Raw genomic sequence first — 18,747 nt, forward strand, 5'->3', positions numbered from 1 at the left:
ACATTGTTGGTGAACTAATATATCGTGGCTGATTAGTCAGCATGGCCTGATCCACGGGTCGATGTCGAGAGTCAATGGTCAACCGAACGGGTCGCTGAGGTTGATCGATCGCAGGTCGAGGTGCTGGTGTTTGGATGTTGGTTGGTGTATGCTCTCCTAGACAGAAGGCCTTGGGTGTCGGAGCCGCCTAGGGGTAGACGCCTCTCAATCGGGATGGTCGCGCCTCGATGGGTGATCACTCTCCTACATAGAAGGCCCTCGTCGGGTGGTTACTGACTTTGACCTCTTGACGAGTAAGTTAGTGTTTGGTTCTTAATTTTTTACCCTCCCCCTGGCCAGGGGTTTTTATACTACTGTATGAGGTTGGTCGAACACGGGTTTGGCATGGCGGTCAAATCTCGAGGGGCGAGGAGGTACCTTTGTGCGGTCACCGTCCCGAAAGGCACAAAATGGTGCCATACGACGTCGTCCCGAGCTTTTCGGGACTGGACATACCGAGGAATGCCTTGATACGAATCCTGGCTCGGTGAGTGGGAGTGCTCCTCTTACTGAGCTGGCGATGATGTGGCTCGACGTCAATCGTAACATGGCTAGAACCCAAAATATAACTTGTCACATGTTAGACCATCATATCTAATAATCATCATAGGACTGAAGGATAAATTAATCCTAATAATCTTCACACACATTATCAAGCTTTTTTTTTAATAATATTTTTTATTAATAATTTTTCAGTTTGATAAGACCATTTAGTCAGACATTGGATAACATCGTCAGGTCTTTTTTACCTTTAGAGATATCTTTTAAAGCTCAAATGTTTTGAAAGGACAAACATGATTTTCTCTTGAAATATCATACTATTTGATGAGGATAGTAATTATGATAAGACTCGACTGATGTTAGATGACGCCTCACGCCTCGATCGACGCGACAACACCTAGTCAAAACGGACCAGAACGTCGGTCGAGGCGTATTAACGCCAGCTCAAGCTCAGTTCTTCACGCCACGCCAACACTATTGTCAGACGTTACCAGCCTGTCCCTTGCAAGCAGGCACATCATGAAATAATAAGCTTCCCTATAAATACCCTTGCATTCTGAACGAGAGGGGGGGGGGGGAAACATACAAAAAAAGACTTCTTCATCTGAAACCCCCTTCACATCATCTGACTTGATCGTCGGAGGGGTCGGGTCGAGCACCCCGACCCAACCTTTGTGCAGGTGCGAAGTCAAAGGTCGGCTCAAGGCTGTTTCCCATAACAGATTGGCGCTAGAAGGAGGGCCCGGAATGTCGGGTGATCACCCGAGCGGCTCAAATGAGCCCACGACTGAGAGGTCTCACCCAACTGAAACCTCGGGAGAACATCCCCCGCACAGAGACCATCGTGACGAACACCCCGCCACGACCTCAAAACGATATTGGCAAATATTCAACGACCCGGGCCTGTCGCCGCCCGACGACGCCCCCGCCGACCCGTCGCCCATGTCGTCCGAGACCTTTTAGGACCTCGCTCTTCAAGTCTGAGCTCTGACGGGTATGGTGCAAACCATTATCCCGCTCGTTTCTCATCTAGCGCACCCGCCTGCGAACGAACCACTGCGACAACGCAAAGCGCCCGTTCGGGCCCACATGACACTTCCGGAGCCCTCCGCTTCGCCTCGGGTCTGACCGACCCCACTCCAGGATCCAGTGATGGCAAACCCGAGTAGCCGCCCGGAACCCGAGGCATTCTCTTCGAATTCTATGGACTCCCTACGGGCCCAGTTGCGCTTCGTTAGCCAGTGACTAGACGAGGTGCAGAAAGAGGTTCGCAAGTCCAAGGGAGAGCTCGAGGAGGACGCACACCAAGGGCCTCCGTTCGTGCTCGAGATATAAGATCAGACAGTCCCCCCGGACTTCCAGCTCCCCTCTCTAGACGCTTACGATTGTTCCACCAACCCAGCGGACCATGTAGCTATTTTTCTTACTCAAATGACGCTATACGGAACCTCTAATGCTCTGATGTGCAGAGCGTTTCCCACCATTCTGAGAGGGCCGGCCCACGCGTGGTATGGCGGCTTGAAGACCGGAACGATCGCTTCCTTCGATCAGCTCGTCAAGGACTTCAAGCTCCACTTCGTGGCCTATGCACGACCGAAACCGTCCATGGCACTGCTTATCAGACTCAAACAAAGGGAGGACAAGCCCCTCTCACATTTTGTGGATCGCTTTGCCATGCAAATTCGGGGTTTGCCGGACACTCACCCCTCTCTGTTGGTGCAGGCGTTTATGATAGGCCTGCGACCTTCCAGATTCCTCTGGTCCCTCGCGGAGCGACCTCCCACCACGGTGCCAGAGATGCTCCAACGGGCTAACCGGTACATCGCGGCGGAGGCCTGGGCGGCCGTGAGGAGAAGGGACGACTTCTGGTAGCAGGCTCCATAGAAGAAGTCAAGCACCCGCGGTGGCTATCCGATGTAGTCCTCGTAAAAGGAATCTAGGCCCTGCCTCAGTCTCTTCCGAGCGAAGGCTTAGTATCTACCTGATTGCCTCCCAGTTCGCGGTTAGCTCCGACCTAACCCCCTTCGGTATCTACACGGCTTGGCCGCAGTCTACCCGAGTCCACCTCAGCGCGGCCTGCCCGCCTGAGCCGTGTCCCTCGGACTACCCGAGTCCACCTTAGCGCGGCCTTCCCGCCTAAGCCATATCCCTCGACTGTAGACTGCCGAGTTCACATCAGGGAGGCCTTCCTGCCTGAGCCGTATCCTTCGGCCGAAGACTGTCGAGTCCACCTCAGGGTGGCCTCCCCGCCCGAGCCATGTCCCTCGGCTGTAGACTGTCGAGTTACCCTCAGGGCGGCCTCCCCGCCTGAGTCGTGTCCCTCGGACTACCCGAGTCTACCTCAGCGCGGCTTGCCTGCCTGAGTCGTGTCCCTCTACTTGAGCCATGTCCTTCGGTTGCAGACTACCCGAGTCCACCTCAGCGCGGCCTACCGGCCTGAGCCGTGTCTCTCGGCCATAGACTGCCCGAGACTGCCCGAGTCCACCTCAGCGTGGCCTGCCCGCCTGAGTTGTGTCCCTCGGCCGTAGACTGCTGAGCCCCCCTTAGGGCGGCCTCCCTGCCTGAGTTGTATCTCTCGGTCGTAGACTGCCGAGTGCCCCTCAGGGCGGCCTCCCCGCTTGAGTTGTATCTCTCGACTATAGACTGCCGAGCCCCCCTCAGGGCAGCCTCCCCGCTTGAGTTGTATCTCTCGGCCGTAGACTACCGAGTTCCCCTCAGGGCGGCCTCCCCACTTGAGTCACAGCTCGCCTGCGTCGTGCTCCTCGGCTCCATGCTCCCGACACCACACTTGCGTGGTCAACCCGCCTGCATCGTGCTCCTCAACTCCACGCTTCCCGAGACCACACCTGCGTGGCCAGCCCACCTACGTCGTGCTCCTCGGCTCCATGCTCCCCGAGACACACCTACGCGGCCAGCCTGCCTGCGTCGTGCTCCTCGGCTCCATGCTCCCCGAGACACACCTACGCGGCCAGCCCGCCTGCATTGTGCTCCTCGGCTCCATGCTCCCCGATACACACCTGCGCGGCCAGCCCGCCTACGTCGTGCTCCTCGGATCCATGCTCCCCGAGATCGCGCTTGCGCGGCCAGCCCACCTGAAAACTAAAGTCATGCCTCGGACTCCCGTTACAACGACCGACGCATAGCTTCTTTCCGGGGGGGAATATGATGAGGATAGTAATTATTATAAGACTCGGCTGACGTCAGATGACACCTCACGCCTCGATCGACGCGACAACACTTGGTCAAACGGATTAGAATGCTGACCGAGGCGCATTAAAGCCTACTCAGGCTCGGTTCTTCATGCCACGCCAACACTAGTGTCAGACGTTACCAGCCTATCCCCTGCAAACGGGCACATCAGGAAACAGTAAGCTTCTCTATAAATACCATCGCATTCTGAACGGGAAGGAGGGGGGGGGGGGGGGGGGGGGAAACACACACAAAAGACTTCTTCATCTGAAACCCACCTTCACATCATTTGACTTGATCGTCGATGGGGTCGAGCCGAGCACCCCGGCCAGACCTTTGTGCAGGTGCGAAGCCGAAAGTCCCCGCCGGATGCGTAGGCGAGGAGTTCCTGCCCAAAGGAAATGGCGACCCCGTCCCGATCGGACCACCGTACCCGACCACCTCGGTGGGCTCAAGGAATGCTCCAGGGAGATCCCTGTCATCCGGGTCCGAACCGAGCCGCGTCGGCTCCAATGCCACGGCTCAAGGCTGTTTCCCACAACACTAATCTTTATCATTATAATGGCAATAAATTTTTTTTTAAAATTTATAATTACGAACAATCTCACTCCCGAACCGTGATTTTTTTAAAAAAAAATATTATAAGCACTATTAGTGATTTTGGATGCAACCCCCTAACAAAGATTATTCTCTACATCCTCATAAATAAATAATCATATGCTTTTAATTTGTAATTCCATCATTTTCTTCAGAAATGGTACAACCAGCTTTTTATTATTAAATATTATAAAAATAGAGATATTTTTCGAGAATTAAACTAACTGCGGTCCAAAACGATTTTAATTAGAAATAATAACAAAAAACACAACTGCGGGACAAAACGCCACATGTGGGCATCACCCCCACGTCGGCACCATGTATCGCTCGCTACATGGGACCCACACCATCGGGTGAGACGGCTGGAGCGGAAGCACCGTCCCGAGATGTAGCCTGACACAGTGGTGTGGAAGATGACGAGCCGCACGTAGACTTGGACGCTTTACCAGTGCCGATCCGCGTCAGCTGAGTACTCCGGAAGACGTCCTTTCCGGTACGGCAAACACATAAAACTACCCACCCACCACCTACCCACCACCACCACCACCTCCACTTCCACTTGCATATGCTCACCGCCCCCTCGCATACATTATATTCTTTCTGATGTCAATTAAGCAGCTCATCTGCCCCCTTGTTTACCATTTGATGATTGCTTCCAGCTGCATCATTCACATAAAATTAGTGTTAGCATGAGCGTCCAAACTTTCATTCTACTATCATAAATATGATTGCGATGTTTTTTTATTTTTTAATCGGAAGAATATTCATTTCCTTAGGATGACTCGAAAGAAGGAAAAAAGAAAAAGGTAACCGTACCGGTGGAAGGTTTCAAAGTCGCCCTCTCATTTGTATTATTTAATTACACGCGTTCGTACTCGGTCCTTCCCCGTATCGCCCTGCCTCTCTTATCGGTCCCCTTTCCCGTTCTACCCTTCTCGCCTCGTCCTCCTTGTACGGTACGAGTGCTTGTTATGACGATTGTATCCTCGACCTGTGCTTGTCTTTTCGTGTAACAACAGCTCTACCTAGGGGTGTTTTTGTCAGATATGGATAATATTTACGTTACTCCACTGTTCTTCGAGTCGAGCACTGACAGGGGGTTTTGGGTAATTTCGATCCTCCCTTCTTCATCCTGTTTAAAGCCCACCGTTATCCAGTGGGCGGTTGCCTCTTCCTCGTTCTCCTCTCGCCTTCTCCGCCTCTTCTCCCCATTGCTGGCCGCCGAGCTCGATCCCTCGTAGTAATCTGGATTGGAGGAGCGGCCTTTGTCTCCGATTCCCATGGCGGAGAGCGGCAATCTTTTCCGGAGGATCCGCGGCCGTGATGGCTTCGCGACCGTGGCCCACGATCTCTTCTCCACGACCCCCAACCCTAGCCCTTGCTCCTACTCCGGATCCGCAAAGCGGCCCCGGATCGGAGACGCCATTCCTGCCGCGGTGGTGGCGGAGGAAGACCGGCACGACCTGGTTGATTCTCTTTCTGAGGAGATCCTCTTCTTGATCTTGGATCGCTTGGAATCGGACCCGCTCGACAAGAAGTCGTTCTCGCTCGTCTGCAGGTCGTTCTACGCTGCCGAGTCCCGCCACCGGCGGGCCCTCACGCCGCTACGGTCGGATCTTCTCCCGGCCGCCCTGGCTCGCTACCCACTGGCCTCGCGTCTGGACCTCTCCCTCTGCCCTAGGATCACCGACGCCGCCCTCGCCTCCGTCAGCGGCGCCCTCCGTTCGTCGTTGCGCTCGATCGACCTCTCCAGGTCGAGGGGGTTTTCACAAGCGGGGATCGGAAACCTCGCGGTGAACTGCGCTGCTCTGGTGGAGATCAACCTCTCCAACGCCACGGATCTGAGCGATGCGGCCGCTGCTGCTATCGGACGGTCGAGGAATCTCGAGAGACTCTGGCTGGCCAGGTGTAAGATGGTGACGGATATGGGTATCGGGTGCATCGCCGTCGGATGCCAGAAACTGAGGCTGCTCTGCTTAAAATGGTGCTTGGGGATTTCAGATCTGGGGGTCGGTTTGGTGGCAGTAAAATGTAAGCGGCTGCGGACTTTGGATCTCTCATTCATGCCGGTACTCCATCTTTTCTCCTTATTTACCGTCATTTTCTTCTTTTCTGACTGGTAAGTTTAAGAGATGAGCTAATTTGAGGTCTCTGCTTCGTATGTGAAATGAGCCAATTGATTTTACTAAGAAGGTGAAAAAATTTCAGCTGCCTCATGTTCCCAAAATCCTTCTATCTTAACAAATCTACATGTATAACTCAAGAAGAAAGAAAAAGAAAGGGAAAAAAGAGGCAAGCTTTCCTAAATATGGACGGGCTCTGATATTTGACCACTCTTAGATTTTGTGTGGTTGGGGTGCACAAGGGCTGGTTGTTTGGCCGTATATGAGCTACAGCATCTCTGTTCTTGTCATTTGCTTCAGAATTTCTCCGTCTTCAGATTTGCTCTGCTCTAAGCAAAGTTATCTTCATGCTTTGTCATGTTCATATTCATATCTTGAGTGACCTTTTGCCAAACCTAATTCTGATGAACCTTCATGTTTTCTTTTTTCTGCATGGCAGATAACTAAAAAATGCCTTCCAGCTGTCCTACAATTACCACACCTTGAAGATTTGGCTTTAGTAGGATGTCTGAGCATAGATGATGAAGGCCTTATATCTCTCAAGCAAGAGTGCAAGTCGCTACAGGTATGTGTTTGTGATCTTGGGTGATTCTGGATGCAAAAATTGAGTTCTACATCCTCAGAAATAAATAATCGTCCCCTTGTAATTTATAGTCCCTTGCATTTAGTGGTGATATTCTCAGGAATTGTACAACCATTTTATGATTATGTTGTTGGTCAGGTAACTTACTTCTTTGACGTTTATAAATGACACTGGGTGATACAAGCTATCGGATATTGGTATCATCTTTATGGAATTGAAAAAAAAAATGTCAAACTTGTCACCAAATATTTGTTGTGATATATGTTTGTTATCAGGGAAAAATGCATGTTATATGGAGGCTTATGTATGTTCCTAAGATATTTGCATTAAACATCATCCCTGTTTTTTTATTATTGTTCGCCAACTGCTCCCAAATTATAGGATGTCTACATGAGCATTTTTATGATGCCTTTCTCCTTAAGAGGATCATATTCTAAAGTTCCTGCGTAGCAATCATCATCTGCAACCTGAAACATGTTTTAACATTGCACATGTGCTACATCAAATCCTGCTCCTGATTGCATATTGATCCAATTTTGTTTTGATGTAGGTGCTTGATATGTCAAACTGTCAACATGTCAGTCATGCTGCATTTTCTTCCGTATTGAATAAAGCCCCTGGTTTACGCCAAATGAGTTTGGCATACAACTGCTTGGTAAGACTGTTGCTCATGCACTAATTTTTTTTCACGTGAATAAAAGTTTGAGCACTCCTGATTAATACTTTTGATATATGTACTGATGCAGGTAACCCATTCACTAGCTAGCAGCTTGCAAAAGCTATCCAAGTTGCAGTGTATCAGATTAGATGGCAGTGAGGTCACAACCTCTGGACTGGGAACCATTGCAAACTCCTGCAAATCACTGAGGGAACTGAGCCTGAGCAAGTGTTCAGGAGTGACAGATGAAGGTCTTTCTTCTATCGTGATGAAACACAAGGGGCTGGTCAAATTAGATGTCACATGCTGTCGCAATATAACTGATTTCTCCCTGGCAAGCATTACTAGTTCATGCAATTCCCTCACCAGTCTTAGGATGGAATCTTGCACCCTGGTTTCTAAGGAAGGTCTTCGTTTGATCGGTCAACATTGTCATCTCTTGGAGGAACTAGACCTCACCGATAATGACTTAGATGATGAAGGTTTTCATAATTGTCTCAACTATTTCAATTTAGTAATTCTTGTTATTTCAGTTGCTCATCATGTTCTTACATGCAGGACTGAGAGCCATCTCAGGATGTCAAAAGCTATGTATCTTGAAAATTGGCATATGCTTGAAGATTAGGGATGAAGGTCTTATTCATGTTGCAAAAAGTTGTTCAAAGCTCCAAGAGATCGATTTGTATAGGTTAGTCAATTTCTTTCTTCTGTGGTTCCATCTTAATAACTGTATTAATAGTCACCAAAAAAGGTGATCTATTTCTTTGTGGTATAGTCGTAGCAGACGAAGTTTATTCAGAAAACGGAAATAGATAATTACTTTTTGACGTGAGCAAATTTCTAGGTCATGAAAATTCAGTGGCAGTATTTCATAGAATGCAAACTTCAATTTGGAGATTGGGCTTATGTTTTTAGATTCTACAACCTGTCTCGGTTACACTCAACTAATATGAGATATCGCTTCAGGTCTATAGGAATCACGGACACTGGTGTTATGGCAATAGCTCGTGGTTTCCCTCTGTTGCAGACAATCAATCTAGCATACTGTACGGGAATAACTGATGATTCATTAAGATCATTATCGAAGTGCTCAAATTTGTATACTCTGGAGATTCGAGGTTGCCCACAGGTCTCATCTTTGGGTCTTGCAGCTATTTCTGTGGGGTGCCAAAAGCTTACAAACCTCGACATCAAGAAATGCTATCATGTGAATGATGCTGGAATACTTTTTCTTGCTTGCTTCTCCCAGAATTTGCGTCAGGTACTTGCTTCGTTTGTTCTCTATCTTTGGCTATTGAGAGTAAGATTGTGACCCGATCATATGTGATATTCTCATGTCGCTTTCCAGATAAATTTGTCATACTGTTCGGTAACAGATGTGGGGCTTTTGGCACTTGCAAGTGTTAGCTGTCTTCAGAATATGACAATATTACATTTAGGGAGACTCACACCAAGAGGCTTGGCAGCTGCTTTGTTGGCATGTGGAGGACTAACAAAGGTGAAACTGCATTCATCATTTAAACCATTAGTTCCAAAGCCTCTTCTCAAACACATAGAAGCCAGGGGGTGTGTGTTTCAGTGGAGGGACAAACCTTTTCAGGTATTCTCTCTTTTGTGGTTCAAAGATACCGTGGTTTGCAATGTTTTGTTTGTTCTCAAAATTTTATAATGCTGATGGCTTTTTCATCTGTATTTATAACCACATCATGGGTTCTAGCTACGAATGTCACCTACGAGACTGCTTAAATCATCTCTTGGTATATAATCAGTTATAGTTTTGTTGGTAAAAAATATTAGAAATCCATTATCATCATAGTTCAGATTATAGATCTCGTTTGTTTATATTGACACTAACGGAACGATATGCTATGTGACCAGTTTCTCATCAGGATCAGTTTCCTGAATTTGCATGCAGTAGGTTGTATAGTTTTACCCAAGGATATAAGCACTCGTTAGAAAAAGAATATCCACATTTCTTGAACATAGAAACAGGCCCACAAAGGTGACTCGTTCTCCATTTGCAGTTCACATGATGAATCATATTAAGGCATGCATGTTTCTGTTTCTCAAGAATGGCATATATCATGTTGATCATAATATTTTCAGTTCCATCTTGGTGTGAATTATATAAAACTGCCGCAAAACATTCTGGTCAAACAAGATGCTTCTAATTACAGTCATGATATATTTAACTTAGATATATGATGGACAAGATTTTACCTTTTCAGCACCCTTTTGTTTCACATGAACCAACGTATGGATTGATTAATGATGATTGACATCTCTTGCCAGGTTGAACTTGAACCCAGTGAAGTTTGGAAGCAGCATTCACAAGAAATGCATGTAGAGTAAAACGAAATTTGGTCACTGCCTCTGACCTGTGAACTCGTCTTAACAGCGGAGAACAATACTTTTCCATCAACGCCGCCCGTGGTCTTGGGAATGCAGAACATGGACTGAAACAGGGAGGTCGCTGGACGTTTATTGGCAAAGAGAGATTTTATTCCTGAAACTTTTGAGGCGTATATATTCACTATCAAACGTGGTCGTTATGAAAAGGACCAAACAGAGAAATGAAGGCATCACATTGAGATTTATGGGAAGAACGTTGAATTGGCCAATTTCGGCGATCTGGTGATTGGATTTCGCCAGAATCCTGTGGTACGACACATTTGGCTTTCGTCATGTAGCAATTCTTCTAAAAGTGATCGACCATCGCTCATCAAAGTGATTTGACGGGATCCCGTTGGCCGCAGCATGACCGCCTGGCATTCGAATGGTCACTTGTCGTCGCACTTATGATGCGTTTGACGCTTCTCATGTTTGTTTTTCAGATTCACTTGTGTCGGGTTCTCCAGCCATATCTCTCTCTCTTTGACCTGAATGTATTTGGTAATTAATGAGGATAATAATGATGACAAGACACGGGCCGACGTCAGTTACCCTGGATGACGCTTCGTGTCTCGATTGATTCGACAGCACTTAGTCAAACGAATCAGGATGTCGATCGAGGAGCATTATCAGGAGTACGAGCCTGCCCCTGCAAGCGGGCACAATAAGCTTCTCTATAAATATCCTTGTATGCTAAACGAAAAAGGGAGGAAAGAGAAAAGACATACAAAATAGACCTCTTGATATCACTTGACTTGATCGTCGGAGGGGTCGGGCCGAGTTCCGACCCGAACTGTGTGCAGGTACGAAGACCGAGCTACCTCTTCGCCGGCGCCAGGGAGAGGGACCCTTCCTCGCAGGACGTTCCGGTGAGCCCCGACGTTGCCCGATCTGCTCTGCCACCCCCGTCGGCAACCCCGAGAGACCTTCGGCAGGATCCCCGTCATCAGGACCCGAACCAAGCTGCGTCGACTCCGAGGCCACGACTTAAAGTTGTTTACACGAACAGATTGACACTAGAAGGAGGGCCTGAATGTCGAGGGACATTCAGATTGACCCCGACGAACTCCCCGCCGAGGGATCATTCTTAACAGGTGCGTTGGCCGAACGCTCCTCGCGTGGCGGGCCACGGGCCGACGACCTCGTCACAACCTCAGAACGCTACTGGCGTTTGTTCAACGACCCGAGTCTGCTTCCTCCCGAGGGCACTCCGAGCGTCCCTCTGCCCATGTCATCCGAAGCCTTTCAGGACCTTGCCCTTCAGGTCCGAACCTTGGCGGGAATGGTGTAGACCGTTATCCCGCTCATTTCTCAATCAATAGACCCGTCGGCGGCCCACCTTACGCGCCGACTAGAGCCATCTGCACCGGTTCACGCGACCACCTCGGTGCTCGTTGGTTCACCCCAGACCCGAGCATGAGGCGGTATCTTCAGACTCAACGGACTCCTTCCGGGCTCAGCTGCGCCTTCTCAGTCAACGACTCGAAGAAGTGCAGAAGGAGGTCCGCACCTCAAAGGGAGAGCCAGGGGACGACGTGCATTGGGGGTCGCCGTTCGCAGACCCCGCAAGTTTTCGACTCCCCTCCATGGACATCTTCGACGACACCACAGACCCCGCGGATCATGTGGCCACCTTTCGGGCTCAGATGGCGTTATACGGAACCTCTGGCGCTCTGATGTGCAGGGCGTTTCCCACAACCCTGAGGGGGCCAGCCCGCACATGGTACAACGGCTTGAAGACCGGAGGAATTGCCTTATTCGACCAGCTCACCAAGGAGTTCGAGCTCAACTTCTTAGCTTTGTCCCGATCGAAGCCATCCGTCGCCCTGCTCCTTGGACTAAACCAAAAGGAGGACGAACCCCTCTCTCATTTTGTGAACCGATTCGCCACAAAAATCAGGGGCTTGTCAGATGCTTACCCCTCCTTATTGATGCATGCATTCATGGCGGGTCTCCGTCCCTCTAGGTTTTTCTGGTCCCTCGTGGAACGACCCCCCATCGCAGTTTCGGAAATGCTACAGCGAGCCAACCACTATGTTACGGCGGAAGCCTGGATGTCGGAGAGGTGCGAGGAGCATAAAAGGCCCCGGACGGAGCCACCACGAGGGCAGCTGCCCGACCCGTCGAGGTGCAGATCGGACCGGTCTGACCCATCCGCGCCGAGGTCGCCACTCCCCGCTTTGGGAACGTCCCGAACGTAGATATTCCTCCAGATAAAGGAGAGGGGGCTGCTCCAAACCCCCAGTCCGATGAGGAGCCCACGGGAGCTCGCAGACAAGACGTGATATTGCCGCTTCCATCGGCAAAACGGGCATGACACGGAAGAGTGCCGCGAGCTGAAGTGACATATCGAGGAGCTGATTCGAAGAGGGCACCTCAGCCGCTATCTACGGCAGGATAAAGAGCTTTCCCCGTGGCATGAGGGCCCCATCGAAAAGCAGATCGACGTAATCACGGGTGGCCCGGCATCTGGGGGAAATAGTATGTCTGGGCGGAAAGCATACGCCCGCGCCCTCGCAACCGAGGACCCTAGGCACGGGCCTGCGCCGAGGTCATGTTTCCAGCTGAGAGAGCCGAACCGCCCGAACACGATGACGCATTGGTGGTGGCCGCCAGAATCGCTAACGCCCAAGTGAAAAGGATCATGGTCGACACTGGGAGCTCGGCCGACATTCTTTATTTGGACGCTTTCCAGAAGCTCGGGCTCTCTCGTGACGCCCTGAAGCCTTTGAGCTCAGTGCTCACCGGGATCACCGGTGAATCAATTTCGCCATTGGGCGCGGTCACCCTGCCCCTAACCCTCGGGGAAGTACCGAGGACGAAGACGGTGATGGCAACCTTGTTGGTAGTCGACCTTCCTACCGCTTACAATGCGATTCTGGGGCGCCCCACCCTCAATAAGCTCAGAGCGGTTATCTCCACCTACCATCGGACCGTGAAGTTTTCGACCCATGCGGGGGTCGGAGAAGCCAGGGGAAGCCTCCGCGAGTCAAGGCGGTGCTACTTGATCGTGATCTCTATGCACAAGAGGAGGAGGGCTGAACTGTCCCTCGAAGACCCCCGAGAAGCAAAAAGGTCGTCCCAACACCCCAAGCCGACGGAACCTACGGTGGAGGTGCCACTACAGGAGGGGCACCCAGATCGAACAGTCAGGGTCGGATCGGAGCTTCTTGAGCGGGAGTGAGCCCAGCTTATCAATCTCCTCCAAGAGAATGCCGATGTCTTTGCCTAGTCTCCCACTGACATGGCAGGCGTCGACCTTGAGGTATCTCAGCACCACTTGTGTATCTCCTCAAACGCGCGGCCAGTAAAGCAAAAGCCCCGACGTCTTGCCCATGAACGCCAGCAGACCATCTGAGGAGAGGTAGAACGACTTCTTGACACGGACTTAGCTGGTTTTGCCTAAGTCGTGCGGCACCCTCGTGCGTCCGTCCGCAAAGGTCAGCCTCCCCGAAGCCTCCCATTGTCCCTTAGGACCAATCAAAGAGAGAACGGGTTAAAAAGAACGCCTCAATCGGGATCCACAAGCAGACATGTCCAAAAAACACTTCATAGACAATGCAAATTACAAACAGACTTTACAAGCTCTGAACAATGGCACAACAAAGGGTAAAATGGTCCATTACAGACCGAAAAGCTCTCGCACGTGTCCACATGACACAACCTTTATTTACAAGCCTAAAGAGGCCACCAACCCAACTAAAATGGGACTATTAAGCCTTCGGCCGCCCCTTTACATTCTGTACAAGGCATGAACATGTCAAAAGACACGGACATACATAAGCATTACATCAAACACCCTGTTTCAAAGTTTGTCCGTGACATTCTCCCCCACTTATCCCTTCGACGTCCTCGTCGAAGCCTTTGTGAACACTGCAACTCTTCGCCTTTGCTGAGTCTTCAATCTTCTGCTCCAGCTACAATGCGCCTCCTGGCTCCCAGCTGCTCTCCGTTGCTGTTTCTGAGTAGTCGAACCTTTGATCCTCCATGCTGCTTCAACTCGCCAATGACTCTGACTCTGGTGTGGGGTTGGCTGAGTTGTATTGATCCTCGTTGATTCCTGCGGATCCACCAAATGAAGGAAAAGACCATTCTTACTGCGCTAGTTTCTCAAAATTTCCACATGCTACTTGAACTGGGTGGATGCTTGTTGGAGCTTTAACAAGCATCGCCTCGCAAACTTCTGAAGTTCTGGGTCCTTCCTCCACAAAATCTGCTCATTGACTCTTCTTTCAGTTAGTTGTCACATCCAAGTAGGTTCGCATCACTTCCGCTTTCGATTGGCATTTCGTTGGGAAATGAAGCGGACAATCTACTCTCAGTATCACTGATCACCGTTGGTGAGGATTTGACAACTATTGTCTTCCATTATCCTCGAAGGGTCTTTGAACTTGTGCAGAGCTCCTCTGCTGGATAAATAAGAGAACTGGGGTACTCGGTTTCGCCCATTCTCTTAAGAGTTGAGAAGGCAAAGGTTACTTGACTTCGCCCGCCTCCTCGAGGTTGTACTTCATGCATCGAGCTGGTTACTGGCCTTCGCCTGCTCTTTGCTCACACTTCTGAAGCACTTGAAGTGTTTGCACTCCTTGCGTTGAGTTAGCTACTGTGATTCACCTTCTCAATGCCATCGAACTTCTGGAATGCGGGAAGTTTTCACCCCAACTTGGAGTAATTCTCTGATAGTTGAGGTCGCCTCTGGGATTGTACCGTCTTCTTCATCAACCCTGCCGCCTACTCCACTGAGTAGCAAAGGTACAGCACCGCGTACTGCCTGCTTCGTTCCTTGGTCGTGCACTCTTGCATGACCCAAAGTCCTTCACTTACGACTATCTTGATGAGAAACTTGTTAACACCGGTCTTACGAAGTTTCTTTGCCTCTGCCCTTCAGCCTTGTCTCGGTACTTGGAGATTGCCTCTGCATGCTCCACCTCCTCGGCCCCTTTCACGACCAAGCGCTCTCCCTCCGTGAGAGCAAGGGATCAATGACTTTGACGGAAGTCCCGCCTCTGCGGTACCATGGCGCTGCCATGCCCATGGCCCTACTATCCGTCGCCTCGCATCTGCATCCCTTTTCTTCACGATCAGTAGATATGTCTCCGTGGCACTCCTCTGAGTCCACCTCCATTCTAACTGATGCTTGATTTTGGGTAGCTAAGTCCCTCTGGACTCGTCGTCGCTTCCTCGCCCCTTTCGACCCCCTGCTTCAACACCTTTGTGTTCTCCAAGCAGTCTGTTTGGTCGATGGAAAGACAGACTGCAACTCCTATGCATGGACTCTGCCATCGCGTTGTAGGGTTTGCACCAATTCTGTTCTCCTTAGCTTCCTTGGTAGCAACGTTCGCTTACTCGACCTTGTCCTCTGACTTGTCGGGCTCCCTTAAGCGAATATGAGCTCTGGAGCAGTCCAACTCTCCAGCTGCTTCGATCATACCTCTGCATGATCAAGTCCCTCCCATGGGACTCACTGGTACTTGCATTCGAACTTTTCCCTTGGTGGAACCCAGCCCCCATATTCTGATGACCAAGGTTTTCATCCGATGCAAAATTCGGTGCACGCCCGGAAGACCCACCTCTGCGGTACCATGGCCTTCACTCCTTGAATCCATAGCCCTTCTTGTCGTCGTGTTGTTCACCAAAGCGGAGCTCCCAGTAGCTCCCGATTATACCTCCATATGATCTCATCCCTCACGGGACTCAGTCGTGTGTATTGCATTGCCACGAACTGTTCCATCACGATCCGCTGCACCATGTCGCCTCCTGGTGACATCTCTATTGCATTCTGATCCTTGTGGAATAAACTCGAATTGTGAACCCTCCATGTGTGGCCTCTGCCAATACATCGCAGGGTCTCCTCCACCTTCGATTTTGTTCGCTCCTTTGGCAATCGACCTTCATCCACCCACTCTTGGGTCACACCTAGATGAAGCACCGCTCTAGGACAGTCCGTCGCTTAGTCGCTCCCGAAGTCCACCGACTTCACTGTAATTTGTGCACCATTGTCTGAATCCTGGGCCTCTGCCCCTACCAGCACAATCTCCGCTGCACACCGCTTCCTTCATAGCAACTCGAATGGCAACATTGTGGCATATTCTTCAAGAGTACCCGCCTCTGCGTCCTCTTGCCCCGTGCTAAGGCCTTCTGAACCCAACTTCGCCTCCGCAAATTGAGTCGCCTTAGTTCCTCCATCAAATGCTTCTCCGAGATAAGGTGCATGTGCCCCGAAGCTCCCTTCGTCTTTGGCACCATGCAAGATAAGTCTGCTCCGTCAGAATGAAGGACCCATGGAACAACATGATCCTACTATTGCCCCTGCAAGAGTTCATGTCCTTGACCTCCGTCTAAGGAAAGCACTGTGCCTCTGCTCCACGTTCCAACTTCTATGCTGGCTCCTTTCATGCGGCTTGAGTACTTCGCCAAGTTACACCCAAGTTGCTCCGCTCCTCGTTTTTGCTTGAGTCGATGGTGGCCCTCGCGCCCACCATTCCACGGGTCAGCCCTCTCTTAAGTCCGATCTCCACATCGACTCCAAATGTGCCTTCATTTAAGTTGATTTGGGTCGCTCCCCCACTTGATCTCGCAATGCATCCACCAATGCATTCTCTCAAGCGAGATCATGCGACGACTCCTCGTCGCTTGCTCAGTCCATCGAGCTTCGTGGAGTTATTGTTTGTTGAGGTACTCCTCCTCAACATGTGAGGTCCGTCTCACATGATTCTCCCTCTGGAGAGCCGGGACTTATCCCTCCTGGATAACTGTCCCATTGGAGCAACATCTTTCTTCGTTTCGGAGACCACCATCCCCTTGGACTACTCCGATTTGCTGAACAAACTGTGCATTGTTCTGCCTCCTGCAAACGCACTTGCTAGATTACGACTCCCCGTCAATACAGCCCCCACTGCACCCCTCAAGGCCTAGCAACATGCTGAACTCATTGCACACTTCAGCCTCCTACGGACGTATCCTTCACATGCCGAAGAGAAAGTTTCAATGCTCCATGGCGCCGAGTTTCGGTCGCCTTGGGATGGCCACGAACATTCCGTCGTCCGCATACAAGCCCATGCATGAGTACCAAATTCTTCGAGTTAGCAATTCCCCTCACCTCTATGAGCTTTGCATAACTCTTTTGGTCGTTGAGCAACTCATTCCACCTTGCATGGTCTCATTCTTGCCAAGCGCCTCGCTTGCCTAGAGTACCATCAAGTATAGTTGTCAACGTTGAGCCGTAGCTCAAACTCAGCCATCCCAACCTTTGTGCGCTCCAAATTCTTCAAAGCTTGCCTGTTCTCGTGGTGCCTCTTGCGCGAAGGGTTGGCCATTCCTCTGAATGCCAATCTCAGATGCCTGCTCCTCTGAGCGACTCTTTTCCCTACATCTCCATGCCCGTTTTCCCTCAAACGGTCGTGCGTGTGCTGACTGCCCTCAACGCAGCCCCGCTAGGTCCCCCACGTTTGCATGTCAAGTGTTTCTATGAGTGCTTGTCCCGCTCTGATACCATATGACACGAACTTAGCTGGTTTTGCCTAAGTCGTACGGCACCCTCGCGCGTCCGTCCGCAAAGGTCAGCCTCCCCGAAGCCTCCCATTGTCCCTTAGGACCAATCAAAGAGAGAATGGGTTAAAAAGAACGCCTCAATCGGGATCCACAAGCAGACATGTCCGAAAAACACTTCATAGACAATGCAAATTACAAACAGACTTTACAAGCTCTGAACAGTGGCACAACAAAGGGTAAAATGGTCCATTACAGACCGAAAAGCTCTCGCACGTGTCCACATGACACAACCTTTATTTACAAGCCTAAAGAGGCCACCAACCCAACTAAAATGGGACTATTAAGCCTTCGGCCGCCCCTTTACATTCTGTACAAGGCATGAACATGCCAAAAGACACGGACATACATAAGCATTACATCAAACACCCTGTTTCAAAGTTTGTCCGTAACATTCTGGCGGCATGCTTCATTGAAGAGGCCAAGTACCCACACTGGTTATCCAATATAGTCCTCGTGAAGAAACTTAATAGAAGCTGGAGAATGTGCGTTGACTACACCGATCTTAATTGTGCTTGTCCAAAGGACTGCTACCCCCTCCCACGGATCGACCAGTTGGTCGACGCAACGGCCGGTCACGCCCGCCTTTCGTTCATGGACGCCTTCTCCGGCTACAACCAGATCAGGATAACACCCGAGGATCAACAGCACACCACCTTCCTCACCGACCAAGGGGTGTACTTCTACAAGGTTATGCCATTCGGGCTGAAGAATGCCTGGGCTACATATCAAAGGACCGTGAACAAGATGTTTGCTCACCAGATAGGGAGAAACATGGAGGTCTACGTCGACGATATGATTGTGAAAAGTCACACGACGACGACTCACTTGTCCGACTTGGCCGAGACATTCGACACACTACGAAGGTACAACATGCGACTCAACCCCGCCAAGTGCGCTTTCGGTGTCAACTCGGGCAAATTCCTTGGTTTCATCATACATGAAAGAGGAATCGATATGAACCCTGAAAAGGTACGGGCGATTATCAATATGCAGGCCCCTTGGACAATCAAAGAAGTTCAGCGCCTGAACGGGAGGCTCGTCGCCATGTCAAGGTTCCTCTCCCGATCGGGCGACCGATGCCTCCCCTTCTTTCGGGCTTTGAAGGACCCCAAGAA

General features: G+C 50.4%; 2 protein-coding genes across 2 annotated transcripts; both read left to right on the top strand.

Annotated features, from left to right (window-relative positions):
* Positions 1 to 5,481: 5,481 nt before the first annotated feature.
* Positions 5,482 to 10,639, top strand: LOC135617748 (F-box/LRR-repeat protein 3-like). The gene is made up of 8 exons (XM_065118298.1): positions 5,482 to 6,395; positions 6,889 to 7,014; positions 7,583 to 7,687; positions 7,779 to 8,172; positions 8,249 to 8,378; positions 8,657 to 8,951; positions 9,039 to 9,290; positions 9,983 to 10,639. The coding sequence occupies exons 1-8, from the start codon at positions 5,607 to 5,609 to the stop codon at positions 10,040 to 10,042; spliced, it is 2,151 nt and encodes a 716-aa protein (XP_064974370.1). The 5' UTR covers positions 5,482 to 5,606; the 3' UTR covers positions 10,043 to 10,639.
* Positions 10,640 to 12,725: 2,086 nt separating this feature from the next.
* LOC135616409 (uncharacterized) lies at positions 12,726 to 13,265 on the top strand. Its single transcript, XM_065115603.1, has one exon. It carries the CDS (start codon positions 12,726 to 12,728, stop codon positions 13,263 to 13,265), a length of 540 nt encoding a protein of 179 aa, XP_064971675.1.
* Positions 13,266 to 18,747: the final 5,482 nt, after the last annotated feature.

Source organism: Musa acuminata, chromosome BXJ2-7 (genome assembly GCF_036884655.1).
Source record: "Musa acuminata AAA Group cultivar baxijiao chromosome BXJ2-7, Cavendish_Baxijiao_AAA, whole genome shotgun sequence".
NCBI lineage: Eukaryota > Viridiplantae > Streptophyta > Magnoliopsida > Zingiberales > Musaceae > Musa > Musa acuminata.

Excerpts from the sequence above, each read along its gene's own strand:
- LOC135617748 (XM_065118298.1), top strand. The coding sequence starts at position 5,607 with ATGGCGGAGAGCGGCAATCTTTTCCGGAGGATCCGCGGCCGTGATGGC. Across the intron at positions 6,396-6,888 it reads TGGATCTCTCATTCATGCCG|ATAACTAAAAAATGCCTTCC; the intron begins GTACTCCATCTT and ends TCTGCATGGCAG. Across the intron at positions 8,379-8,656 it reads CAAGAGATCGATTTGTATAG|GTCTATAGGAATCACGGACA; the intron begins GTTAGTCAATTT and ends ATATCGCTTCAG.
- LOC135616409 (XM_065115603.1), top strand. The coding sequence starts at position 12,726 with ATGGTCGACACTGGGAGCTCGGCCGACATTCTTTATTTGGACGCTTTC.